The following is a 12548-nucleotide window of genomic DNA, read 5'->3' on the forward strand; positions in this document are numbered from 1 at the left end:
AACCTCAGCTTTTTTTTTCTTTACCCATTTCATCCAAACCTCTTTAGGTAGTATTTACCAAAGTCCTTGATATACAATCATGGAGGACCAGTTGGTACAGCTTCTTTCCAGCACTCAGCTGCCTGAACAGGGTCCTAGAGTACAGGCCGAACTCGAGTTGAAGCGCGCCCGAACGAATCCCGCCTTTCCCCTGTCTCTCGCCAATATCGCCGCCCACACCTCGATTGATACCAACATCCGTCAGGCCGCGTTAAGCAACCTGCGACTTTTCATCGAGAACAACTGGAGCAACGACGAGCCTGATGATGGACCTATCATTCCTATCTCTGATGAGGCGAGAGGCCAGCTCAAGCAGGTCTTGCTCGACCTTGTGTTGAGCCCGGAGGACGATCGGAAAGTCAAGATCTCAGCCAGTTACGCTGTTGGCAAGATCGCTGTGCACGACTTCCCGGAGCAATGGCCAAACCTCCTCCCCACAGTTATCTCTGTCGTCCCGGCCGGCACCGATTCACAGCTTCACGGTGCCCTGCGATTACTGAACGACATAATTGAAGAGAGTTTGAGCGAGGACCAGTTCTTTTCAATGGCCCAAGATATTGCCAAGGCCCTTGCTGAAGTCGCCCTCAATGAAAACCGAAAGCCCATGCACCGAGCGCTTGCTATTTCCATCTTTCGAGGATGCTTCGATCTCCTCAATATGATCAAGGAGGACCACGCTAAGGAGGTTCGCGCTTTTGCGGACAGTCTTCTTCAACAATGGAACCCCTTCTTCATTACCGTTCTACAGAGCCCTCTTCCAGAGGCTAACCTAGAGAGCGGATCTCAGCCTGACTCTTGGAGCCATATTATCGCCCTCAAACTTCAGGTTGTAAAGACACTCCTCCGAATTCGACGCGTCTTCCCTAACCTGCTCCTTCCCCAAAGTACCATCTTCTTCAGTGCAGTCTGGAAAGAGCTCTCTACTCTGCAAGGACCGCACGAGCAGCTCTATATCAAAGCCGATGCTCAAGGACGCCTTGAGGACTCGGACAACCTTCCCTATACCTTGGACTTTCTCATTCTCGAGGAATTGGACTTTCTTAATCAATGTTTTAGAGCCCCTCCTGTGCAAGCCGAGCTGGACGGTCACCTCAATGCTCATGCCTCAGCTTCAGAAGTTCCCTGGATGAAGGAGATTATGAACATGCTTATTGGTTATTCGCGAGTGACTCGGGAAGAAGAGGATTTGTGGGATATCGACTGCTCCCTGTATCTTGCTGAGGAGACCTCCGTGACTGCCAACTATACCGCACGAACTGCTGCAGGGGACCTGCTAATCAAGATGGGTGAGTGGTTTAACCAGAAGGCGATCGACGGTCTGTTTGGTCAAACACAATCCCTATTTGGCGGCGAGGTTTCCGACTGGCGAAGCCAAGAGGCAGCGCTCTACCTTTTTGTCATGCTGGTCAGTGACTTCCAAGACATGCACAAGGAAATCCCCGAAGCAGTGGCCCACGCCTATCTTTCCCTGGTTGACTACGCCGTTAACCGGCGCGGAGAGCCTCTTCTCCGCGCCAGAGGTTATCTCGTCGCCGGTATGCTTTGCCGTTCTTTCCAGACCCCAGTTGAGCTGTTGGACCGCATTATCACTTCTATCACTCAAGAGGAGTCTGAGGTTGTGCAGGTCGCCTGTGTCAAGGCTGTCGAGGGGTTGATTAACGCTGGCCAGGTGTCGGCCGACAGGCAGGTTCCTATTATCAACGCCATTCAAAACTACATGAACAACAAGGACCCTAGCGATATGGAAGATGCAGACGAACTTCTCGTTACGCTTGCTGAATCCCTCCGCGCTGCCATTACTCTCGACAAACGCATCGCTCTGTCTAACGATGTTAAGTCGGTTGATCTGCTTTTCATGCTAGCTAAGCTAGGCGCAAGCAACTTCCAAGTCACTATGCTGATTTCCGAGGCATTTGAAGAAATCGTTGATGATCTCTCTGACCCTGAATCTTACACTGCTCTCTGTGCAAAGCTTCTGCCTACGCTTACCGGCGCTTTTGACGTCGCCAACCTCACTGAGGATAACCCTCTGGTCACTGTAAGTCTCTATGAACCAGTTTCCGTGCTTCACTGACAATAACTAGGTTGCCACCGAGCTGCTGGCCGTCTTGGCCGAGCACGGACCTGAGCCTCTCCCTGCAGGTTTTGTCGCGGCTACTTTCCCTAAGCTAAACCGCCTCCTTATGGAGTCTACCGAGGGAGAGGTCCTCCGGCCTGGATCTGAAGTTGTGAAGTGGATGCTTCAGCATGATCATCAGCAAGTTCTTGCTTGGCAAGATGCCAATGGTCGTTCTGGCCTGGAGGTCTGCTTGCACATCATCGACCGACTCCTGGGCCCTTCTATCGAGGACAACTCAGCCTCCGAGGTTGGCGGTTTGGCTGCCGAGCTCGTCGAGAAGGCTGGCCAGGAGCGCCTTGGTCCTTTCTTACCTCAGCTTCTGCAAGCTGTTGCTAACCGACTTGCTACTGCTCAAGCTGCAGCTTTTATCCAGTCTCTTATTCTTGTCTTCGCCCGACTTACCCTCTCTGGCGCTCAAGATGTCGTTGAGTTCCTCAGCCAGGTGCAGATCAACGGCGAAAGTGGTCTGCAGGTTGTCATGGCCAAGTGGTTAGAAAACTCTGTCAACTTTGCTGGATACGATGAAATCCGACAAAAGTATGAAGTCCAACTGGATCGGACGATTCCAACTGCTAACTGAACTACTAGCGTCATTGCTCTTTCGAAGCTCTACTCTCTAAATGATCCTCGACTGGCCCAAACACAAGTCAAGGGTGACCTGATCGTCAACAACGATGATGGGCTTATTAAGACACGCTCACGCGCAAAGCAGAGTATGTATCCAACCATCCACGACTTTTCAACTACCACCTCCACCCTAGACTCAATCTACGCCCCATACGCTGAAAGCCAGCAAGCTAATAAAACCAACCAACAATCAGACCCAGACCAATACACGATCGTTCCTGCTTCCCTCAAGATCATCAAGGTCCTCATCGAGGAGCTCCTGTCAGCATCCGGGCAACGGGCTGCTGCGAATGCCGCCTCTGCTGCTGTGGCCTCTGCTAGCTTTGACGACGAGAACGACGAGGAGGGCTGGGAGGATGAAGACGATACTCTTGACCTCAGCCTAGGCACCACGAAAGCTGACCTGATGTCGTTCATGGAGTCAGGGGGCCAGCGGCAGCGAGATGATGAGACTCAAGCGTATCTGACCGACTTTTTCATCCGATGTGGCCGCGAGAACATTGCTAATTTCCAGGAGTGGTACAACATGCTTACAGAAGAAGAGAAGTCGAAGCTCAATGAGGTCGCCGCTAGCTCAGCAGGACAATAGACTGGAATTGCAGATGCTTACGACGAGTCTTCGATGTTGAAGAAGAAGGAGCGCTCCTCTCGAAAGTTCGAGAGGAAGAGTGCTCTCCGACTGCAGGAAACAATCGCGGCTATTGAAAATCTGAATAGACGCATAAAGGAGGAGAATGGGCCACTGAAGCAGGGTTAGTGTATATCAGAAAGCCTAGGTATCGTATTAATGACCCGACATGAATTGCAGATAGAATTAGAGAAAAATGGACAAAGAAAAGAAAAGAAACCTTGGACATTGATCATAAGTGAAGAAAAGACTTGGACCACTTAACATAAGTTTAGGAAGCCTGATAGAAGTTTAGACAATTTAGTATACCTAAGCTTATGCGACTTGATATAAATTAGACAACTTAGCATAAGCTCAGTATTGATTAGTACTTAGTATAAGCTCAGGCAACTGAGCGTCAGCTAGGTACATAGGTAACATGGCATATGTTAAGGATACTTTTGCTCAAGTACAATTTTGGCACACCATATCAAGGTATGAATTAATGACGGATGAAATACATCACAATGGAAAAGTTGAAATATGAAGTAGTTGAGTAGAAGGAAATTGATCAGTAATCATTCTGCCGAAGCAAGCGCATGCAGTCAACAGTATTGCTTCTCTCCTGTCTAGATGATATCTCCGCCAAAGCCTCCTCCTCCAAATCCGCCACCGTAACCTCCACCAAAGGGATTGTTCCCCCTTCCGCTGCCAGGACCAGGGAATCTCGGATTGCCACCGGGGCCAGTGGGATCCCATCGGGCTCCTGGAGGTGCTTGAGGATCGAAACCAGAGGGACTGTCACCTCGTTGCCCATCGAATAAAGGATCATCGAAAGTAGGATGCATCCCTGAGCCACCACCAGGACGAGGTAGTCCTCCGCCAATGAACGAGCCACGAAGAGGATCGTGCGGACCGAGACCAGGAGGATTCAAGTCATCGTGACCAATGTTGTAGGGCGACCTTCCTGGCATTTGAAGTCCGCCTCGTGGAGGCCGGTTCATCTCGTATTCATCCTCAAAGCCGGGAGGGGGAAAGTCGCCCACTGGTGCAGGTCGTGGACGAGCCATCTCAGGAAGTGGATTCGCTGGGGGTTGGAGCGGGTGTGGGTGTGGTACAGGATCGCCACGGAACGGACGGTCTGGGTTCTGAGCTTCTTGAGCACGACACTCGGAGCGTGCATTAGCCTCGGCTTCAGCCGTCTCGACATAGCCTTCGCTTTGGAGTTTTGGGATGAGCTTCTGAATGATGTTGACCTTGAGGTCATGTAAGATATCTGACCAGATGGATTAGTTTGTGTTACCTATCAAAGGGAAGCGAAAGTACGTACCAGCAATAGCTTGCTCAGAGGTAAAGACACCGCGGAGCTTCTCGGGAAGATCACTTCGATCTTCCTGGCCGTCCTTGATAGCGATGCGAAGAGGGAGTTTCTTAGAATCCACAACGTCGCTGATCGACCTCTCGAAACGACGGATGTTGTCATCTCCAACGGCTACTCCTCGAACCTCGACCTTTTTACCCATGCGGTCAATACGGATGCTAAAGGTCATGGCCGACTGCTTATGCTTATAGACAAAACTGTAAGATCCGAAGCCTGAGTTCCATTGTGGTGGTAGACGAGGAGCGAGTGATTCGCATTCGGCTGTTTCATGTGAGCTAAGTAATGATGTTGATGGATGGTAAACTTACGTATATTCTTGTCTTCATCAAAGCCAAGAAGCTTGAAGCCCAGAGCAGCGAGATATGAGTGGATGAGGAGAGCGATAACTTCGTACGATGAAGCGAGGTCAGATGAATCGTCACTTGGGGGATGCGTTGGTAGCGCATCTGCCATGCCATTTAGAATGGCGGCAACACTGAGAGGTTCTGACATGATGAAGGGCGATGATTCTGATGTTCTTTGGATGATGTGTCGAAGAATGGAGTTTTGTTGGATGTAGGTAGCGAGTAGTTATAGTACCTAGGTAGGTCGCTAAAGATACCTTAGATACCAGATAGTGGAGAAGATGGAGAGTTAACGTCGAGGAAGTTTGGGAAGCGGCGTCATGAAATAGTTGCCTCTTCAGCCCTATATGTGGATCCTGTACTTTTGGGTATCGCGGGGCAGTGTCAGTGATTCAAAAGCTAAAAGCCAGGAATACTATTGGTGTAGAATTGGTTGCCTAGATAAGGCATTAATTAGGCATTAGAGCTTAACAATCTGAAGCTTGAAACATGTAATATTGAGTGACCTCAACATGTTGTAGTTACCTCACTTAGCTTTCAGAACCTTAGGGAGACCATTCTCATGACGACACTCACGTGATATCGCGTTCCACTCAACGCGTCCCACCAAGTACCCTCTTCCAAACCACGAATCTCTACCATCACCACTTCTCTTCTCTATGACCCTCAACCTACCTCAAAATGGAAACGGGCCCTTTGATCCCCGCCTCTCAAGCATCCCATCTCCTCTCATCGTTCACAACCTTCCTAACACTAACCCTCCACACCCTCCTCTACCATCGCGCTCTCTACCCCAAAACTACCTTTCTAACGGCTCGAGCCCTGAATCTCCCCGTCCATCAATCTCGTCATCCCGGCCTCTGCACATGGATAAACGACGCTGTAGCTTCAGTAGCAGCACAGCTACGCAAAGGCACAGTACGCCGGATAGCCATTGCGATGCATGCTGCCAAGACGTTTGATGTGCTGGAGAGATGGGTCTTTGATGTTGATCTGTTTCCTGCTGGGTGGGGTGATAGAGAAGAGGCGACCTACAATCCTGCGTTGGTAGAGGGTGACGATGATGGTGTGGTGAATTGGGCCGATGTTAATGAGGCGCTGAGAGGTGCCCTGACGAGAATAGCACAGAAGGCTGAGATGATGCCTGATTTACCTCACGGGAGCACCTTTACTGTTGCCGTTGAGTTACGTGATGATGCAAATGCACCTATAGGTGTAAGTATATCTATCAGTAATAAGATCGACATCGACTGACCGATCTAGCATCCTCAACATTGGATACCATCTCAGCCAAATCTTCAACCACCAAACGACACCTCATTAAAGCAGGGCTCCTCTCTTGGCGGCCAAAGTACAATAGCGATTCGGTCTGTCCAAGCCGGTCCTTTATTCTTTAACTGCTGGATCGAACAAAGCGAACCCACAACCTCATAAAATTCACATGCATGATACCCAGCTTTTGAACAGATAGATTATCGTCATCATGACTCTTCACAACCTCTAATTCATATTGTATAAACATGACATCAATCCGTTATTGATTGTCCCGGTCACCCATTTCCAGACCTGTACCAGCCCGTGCCATGCGACCCTGATCCTACCCCCTATTCCGACAAAGCCCAGAACCCGCCGCGTTATGTACAGCCCGGCCGTGGAAACATGACAAATACCTTGACTCATTACCATCAAAATCATTTTCAAACGCCCAAACAGACGCCCAAACAGCCTCCCAGCCAGCCTCCCAGAGGACAGCAGCGCCTACTCCGTCGTCCCCTTCAGCGCCGCGCGGAGACTCACCATCTCGCGCTTCAGTCGCGCGTTCTCCTTCTTCATCCGTGCTGTCTCGTCGCTTTGGTCGCGGAGTCTCATCATGAGCTCTTCCTTTTCGTCCTTGCCTTTGCCTTTGAGAGCCTTGACTATCTTGCCAAGCTCTCCGTTGAACTTCTCATATAGTAACTCGTTCTCTGCCACTGCCTCCTTGTATAGCTGGTCAATCGCTCGCACCTTGGCCTCGGCTGCCTTGACCGTGGTTTCCATGTCGCGCTGGATCGCATTTTGCTTGTCTTGTAGTTCCTGAATAGCAGTGGGAATGCGGTCTTCCAACTCCCGAACAGCAGCACTGACTCGTCTCATATCGACAGACTGGGAGCCCGGAGGTCGTGTATTGTTGACACGTGCCATTTCCTCACCGATTTTGGATAGCTCAGATCTGAGAGAAGCGTCCACCTCGTCGACAGCCTGCTTCTCAGTGTTGAGCCGCTCTCGAAGCTTTTGTGGTGACTGTAAGCGGAGTCTCTGCGTTCCTCGCCTGGTTGGACTTGAGCTTGGACGGGGCGGTGATTCAGATCCTGGAGGCGCTGAGCGGTAGGGGCGCAGTGTCGGGATATTAGTTGATGACAGGGTCCTTGAGTGCCTGTGACCTTTGGCTGGTGACGTGCGTCGTGTTGGCTCTTCTGAAAGTTCCATGGGACTGGGCGCCAAAGTATTCGGCGACGTAATTTGCTGGAACGGATCTGGAACATTCTCCTTCTGCTTGGAACCTCTCAACGTCGCTACACCGGGACTAACAGGTATTCTAGACGGAGATGTCGCCTTGGGGCTCGCGTTGACCTTTTCTGATGTTTCCTTTGCGTCTTGAAGCGGTTGCGGTGATTCAGCGTCGTCATCGAGTGTAGTAGCTGCCATGAGACTCTTGAGGTCTGACAATGAACTACGCCGCTTCTTCCTGGGTGATCGTGGGAGTGGCTTCTCTGTCTCCGGCTCACCGATTGTCTCCAATAATCTATGAGAGCTGCCAGGTCTCTGCATTTCGTCAAATGCCCCTGCTATGGGCGGACGATCCTTGGAACCTGGGCGTCTTGACAGCTTTTTGGGCAGTGTGTTGTCGTCGATAGACCTCGAGCGGCCTAACGATGCTTTAGATAAGCTGTTTACCTCGCCTGTGGCGGGATTTCTGTGCTTACTGAGTTGTCGCCATACTGAAGGTCTCTCGTCTCTGCTATTTTGCCGTAGCAGATTGTCGAACCCAAATTTGCGCCGCAGCGATGAAGTGTTTGAGGCCAGTGAGGGTGTGTACCCCTTGCCACGGATCGCCGAGTTGATCGACTCATATGTCGAGTTATCGAGATTGAAACTGTGATTTAAACCAGGTTCTTCGAAAATTCGATCGCAGTCCTCCACCAAACGATCAAGAAGATTGATATAATTAGGAGCTGTTCCGTCGTAGACGAGCAGCTCTGCAAAAGCAAGTGTTAACGCTCCCCTGTCACCATCGTTGCCGCACCCGTCCAGCAGATTGGCCAAAAGCTTGATGAGGGCAGTGAAAGCGCGACGATTCTGTGGTGCCATGTCTCCAAACAAAAAGTTGACAAAGTCCGCAAAGTCTCCGGGCACTCTCTTATTCACCCGCGCCTGGAGCGTATCTAGGGAATGCATTGACATGACAGGGCCGATTTGATCAGTCCAAGCAATGCGAAGGAACTTTTCGAAAGCCACAAATATGACCTCGGTGCCTAGATCGGCGGCGGCATCGACGTCAAACGGGCTCTCAATCAGTCTGTTATATAGTTCGTTCACAGACAGCTCATCAACCACAGAGCGTTGGAGCAATGTCCGACCAATAATAAGACCCTTGCGAGACTGGAGAGCCGCAACATATCCAGTAAACGTCTGCTCTAGGCGTACTAATGGGTTTTCGGTCCTTGTTTCCTCTTGAGTAACACTGTCCTTGCCTCCCCTTATTGAGCTTACGACAGATGCTTGGCTGTTGTTACGGTGTATTGAAGGCACCTGCTTGTGTTTTGAGCCTAGACTTGCTGTATCAGAGATGTGAACTGAGCTGCCTCCCCAGAAACTAGAGAGAAGCTTGACAGGAGATGAAGCCAAGAACGATTTGGTCTTTTCTGCTCTTGTGTTGAGTAAGAGTCCATGTAGTGTCTTGGAGTAATATGAAACGAGTGGTGCCGTCAACTGCATATTTGAGATACTATGTTGTGTACTTAATAGTTGAATAACTGTTGCTGGTCAGCGTAGGGCTCTAGGGATTATAGTGCTGCTTCTTACCTCGTCTCGACATCGTGGGGAGGAAGTCTTCCAGAGCAACTTCGTCCTGGAACTGCCTCCCATTCAGCCCAACTGTGAGCATCGATACCTTCTTCATATCGTTCGTGGTCACGTTTACGACAATCTCGACACCGTAGTGGCCTACAGGCGCTCCTTTGGTGCCCCTGTCATGATCGACAACCACTCGAATCGGGGCAGGCTCCTTGCGGCCCTCGATGAGCTGGTCGGCGCCCTCCTGGAAGATAGCGGCGTGAAGTCCCAGATTGCTATCTGGCATTCGCGCTGATCGTAGAGTCCAGGTTGGGTCTTCTCGCTCTTTCTCCGAGAATCGAGCTTCGACTCTCGCTTTGACCACATCCTCTCCCCACTTGGAAGCTCTGGCCTCGTACATCTCTTGTAAGAGGAAACATCGTGATGTCACGGCCTTGCTAATGCGATGCTCGCCTGGATGAGCTCCTCTCATTTCTGACGTCGAAGTCATCCAGAATAATGTGCCATCTACTGCCTCAGTAAATCGCACATCAGCCATGTCATGCCACCCTGTAAACACAAACTCGTATGCCGCTGGACCTCCTGCTGCGTTGGTCATAGAAATAAGTAGACCGGCTGCTGAGGGTTTCTCGATCTCACGCAGAAGCTCTCGCCCTGTCATGTTCCCGCTCATCTTCTTGATGATAACCACACAATCTGAAAAGAGTAGGAAGATTCCAGATCTATCCGACTGGTTGAGCAATGGCTGGAAAGGCGGTGCCAACTCAGTGAAATCGGCGGCCGCAATAAGACGTCCTTGTGGTTCAAGATTCAAAGGCCAGGCTTCAACCATATTTCGAAGTCTATTGGCGACGTGAGGCTTGTCGGGTAAGGGATCGTCCATCGAGCAGATATTTGTAATGATATCTCGCGCCTTCAACATGGGTTGTAAGGCGGGATGTGTCATAGGAATACAGCCAACGATCTGATCTATAAGTAAGCTATAACGAGGAAGTCTCTGGACGGGCTCGATAAGAATAGAGCGTATCGTCTGCTCACCAGCCTGAGCTACCCTCTGCTTGAAACTCGATTGCTGGTCGAGAAAAGAGTTGAGTAACGAGGGGAAATGTTGGCTGGCCTTGATATAATCCTGATAGCACTCTGTGAACTTTGGAAACCACTCCAGAAATAATCTGGCGATCTGTAGGGCACCACTTGGGTCTCTTGTTCTGCCCAGTTTGGATCCCATGAAACTCATCGTCGGTGTTTCCATATCTTTCAAGGCTTCTTCCTCGGTATCGTCTATGATCCTCCGCATCTCCTCCATAAAGGCAGAGTTGACCTGAAGGATGCCATCTGCAGAACTGGGGAAGAGCTTCTCCAACTCTTCCTCGGAAGGGCTCAGACTACCAGGAGCTCGCGCTTGAGCGCTCTCTCGAAAATCGGCTGCGACGTGCTTCACCAGCTCCCTCACTTTACCCACATACCGCTCCTCAGTCTCCACCAATTCCGTCAGCTTCATGCGCAATTCGACCTTTTGATCTTTCAGAAACGACTTGCTCCGATTTAAGGCGGTCGGCTTGGAGGGCGCTCTTCGTAAGCGACTAGTCGGCAGGAAGACTGGCTCTCCGAATAGTTTTATCAGCGGTGTGTACCCTCCATACTGGCGCAAAGTTGGATCGAGGATATCGTCTTCGTCGTCGGGCACGTCCTCGAGGTCGGCGGCATGGAGGGGCACAATAGCGCCCGGTGGGAGAACAAAGTCGAGGTCGACATTGCTGATATGTTGTGTCTGCAGAGCATCCTGTAATGTCTCGATGATGTCGGCTGTGTGGTCGCTCTGGACCATGTCCTTAACAATCTCGGCAGCATGTTGCTCGCTGAACAGAGTAGGTGCACTGCCTGGACGTCGGCCTCGCGTAGGGTATAGGTTCTTGAGGTATGTTTTTACGCCATCGGGCAGCTCTGTGAAGTACTTGAAGAGGGCGAAGGCGAGAGCGCGGTAGACCTCATCGCCCTGAAACTCGCGGGGTAGATGGTGGACGACACCGTAAAATGGAGAATTGGGCGAGATTGTGATTCGAGGGAAGCTCTGGAAGCCGGCGGGGGTGAAGACGTGGACTTGGACTCGGGAACTGTTGAGGGTGTAGTTTGCGGTAGTCGAGGGCCCATGGAATAGTAGCAGAGGAAGATGGCCTAGCAACGGATCTGCGGCGTGGTATAGAGTGACATTGTCAGACGACAGCGCCAACTCCTCGGTAACGCGAACCATGGCGCGGAGTCAGGATTAAAATCCGTTGGTCAAGAAGGGACTCGATGTGTGTGTTGACGTCGATATTGACCTGATCTGACTTGACTTGACGAGCGATGGTCTCCAAGTTGGGCCGCAGATGGAGGGCGATTCGACGAGAAGCGATGAACCAATGGCCCAGCCCAAGATAGACTCAAGCCTAACTAAAGTACAGAGACGAGAGAGACCTTTTGGAAATGAACGAGTCGCCTCCTCCCTCGTCACGGACACAGAGATTCGCGCATGCGGGCAAAGTCGATCTAGAATTCGTGGGGGGGGGGGGGGGGGGGGGGGGGGGTTCGTTGAGAGAAAAATTAAAAATTGGCTAGGATTAGAAAATGTGGCAAGGCAAGACAAGACAAGACAACCTAAGCAGAGACAAAGACGAGGGTTTGGTTTTGGAGGTTTGAGCTTTGGCCGTAGTTAGTCGGGAGTCAACAAAGGCCCAGCCCAGAATCGGGAGCGGGAACACAACCTAGCGAACAAGTGGGCCCCATCGGTTTCGAAAGTAAACACACTAAATAAGTTAGCTTAGGTAGGTTAGCACACCAACTGCGCTGGGCCCGAACCCACTAAATTTTACAGGTCAGGTCCCTACAGCGGGCACGATACGATACGATCGTGCGTCACACAGATTCAATTCTGATGTAGCATTCAACCGTTCAACAGTTGATCAACAACAACACGTGATAAGGAACAACAAAAACATTGCTACTGAATCAGGTTGTATTGATTGTTGTTGCTATTCACGGCTGCAGCTAGCATGACTAACAAGTGCCCAAGTTAGTAGTCTTTTACTGTTCTTACATGTTGTGTCCCAAATAAACTCGGTGGCCTGGACAACAAAAAACCTAATCTCAACAACAGCGGTCAAACACAAATTTAATGCTGACCATGCCCTGGGCGGGGATCAACGGGAGCTCCCTTGCTAAATTCCAAGGCATTGACCGCTAAACTTAGACAGATAGAGAGCGAGGGCCCCGCCGATATAGAGTCTCCATAGACCGCGTCTGACGCGTTCAGCTATTTCCGACAACAGATAAGCCTTTATATAATTGCCAAGGAATATTGGTTCTCTATAAATCAATTATAGTAGACGAACAATAGCA

General features: G+C 50.6%; 5 protein-coding genes across 5 annotated transcripts; 2 read left to right on the plus strand and 3 right to left on the minus strand.

Moving 5' to 3' along the window:
* Positions 1–79: 79 nt before the first annotated feature.
* J7337_004540 (uncharacterized protein) lies at positions 80–3374 on the plus strand (the record flags this gene model as incomplete). The annotated part of the gene is made up of 3 exons (XM_044822232.1): positions 80–2077; positions 2124–2695; positions 2747–3374. The coding sequence occupies 3 exons, from the start codon at positions 80–82 to the stop codon at positions 3372–3374; spliced, it is 3198 nt and encodes a 1065-aa protein (XP_044683565.1).
* Positions 3375–4021: 647 nt separating this feature from the next.
* On the minus strand, positions 4022–5265 carry J7337_004541 (uncharacterized protein; the record flags this gene model as incomplete). The annotated part of the gene is made up of 3 exons (XM_044822233.1): positions 4022–4668; positions 4723–5034; positions 5082–5265. The coding sequence occupies 3 exons, from the start codon at positions 5263–5265 to the stop codon at positions 4022–4024; spliced, it is 1143 nt and encodes a 380-aa protein (XP_044683566.1).
* A 533-nt stretch (positions 5266–5798) lies between these two features.
* J7337_004542 (uncharacterized protein) lies at positions 5799–6371 on the plus strand (the record flags this gene model as incomplete). The annotated part of the gene is made up of 2 exons (XM_044822234.1): positions 5799–6332; positions 6357–6371. 2 exons carry the CDS (start codon positions 5799–5801, stop codon positions 6369–6371), a joined length of 549 nt encoding a protein of 182 aa, XP_044683567.1.
* A 504-nt stretch (positions 6372–6875) lies between these two features.
* J7337_004543 (uncharacterized protein) lies at positions 6876–9092 on the minus strand (the record flags this gene model as incomplete). The annotated part of the gene is made up of 1 exon (XM_044822235.1): positions 6876–9092. One exon carries the CDS (start codon positions 9090–9092, stop codon positions 6876–6878), a length of 2217 nt encoding a protein of 738 aa, XP_044683568.1.
* Positions 9093–9153: 61 nt separating this feature from the next.
* J7337_004544 (uncharacterized protein) lies at positions 9154–11421 on the minus strand (the record flags this gene model as incomplete). The annotated part of the gene is made up of 1 exon (XM_044822236.1): positions 9154–11421. One exon carries the CDS (start codon positions 11419–11421, stop codon positions 9154–9156), a length of 2268 nt encoding a protein of 755 aa, XP_044683569.1.
* Positions 11422–12548: the final 1127 nt, after the last annotated feature.

The sequence above is a fragment of the Fusarium musae genome, chromosome 3 (genome assembly GCF_019915245.1).
Source record: "Fusarium musae strain F31 chromosome 3, whole genome shotgun sequence".
NCBI lineage: Eukaryota > Fungi > Ascomycota > Sordariomycetes > Hypocreales > Nectriaceae > Fusarium > Fusarium musae.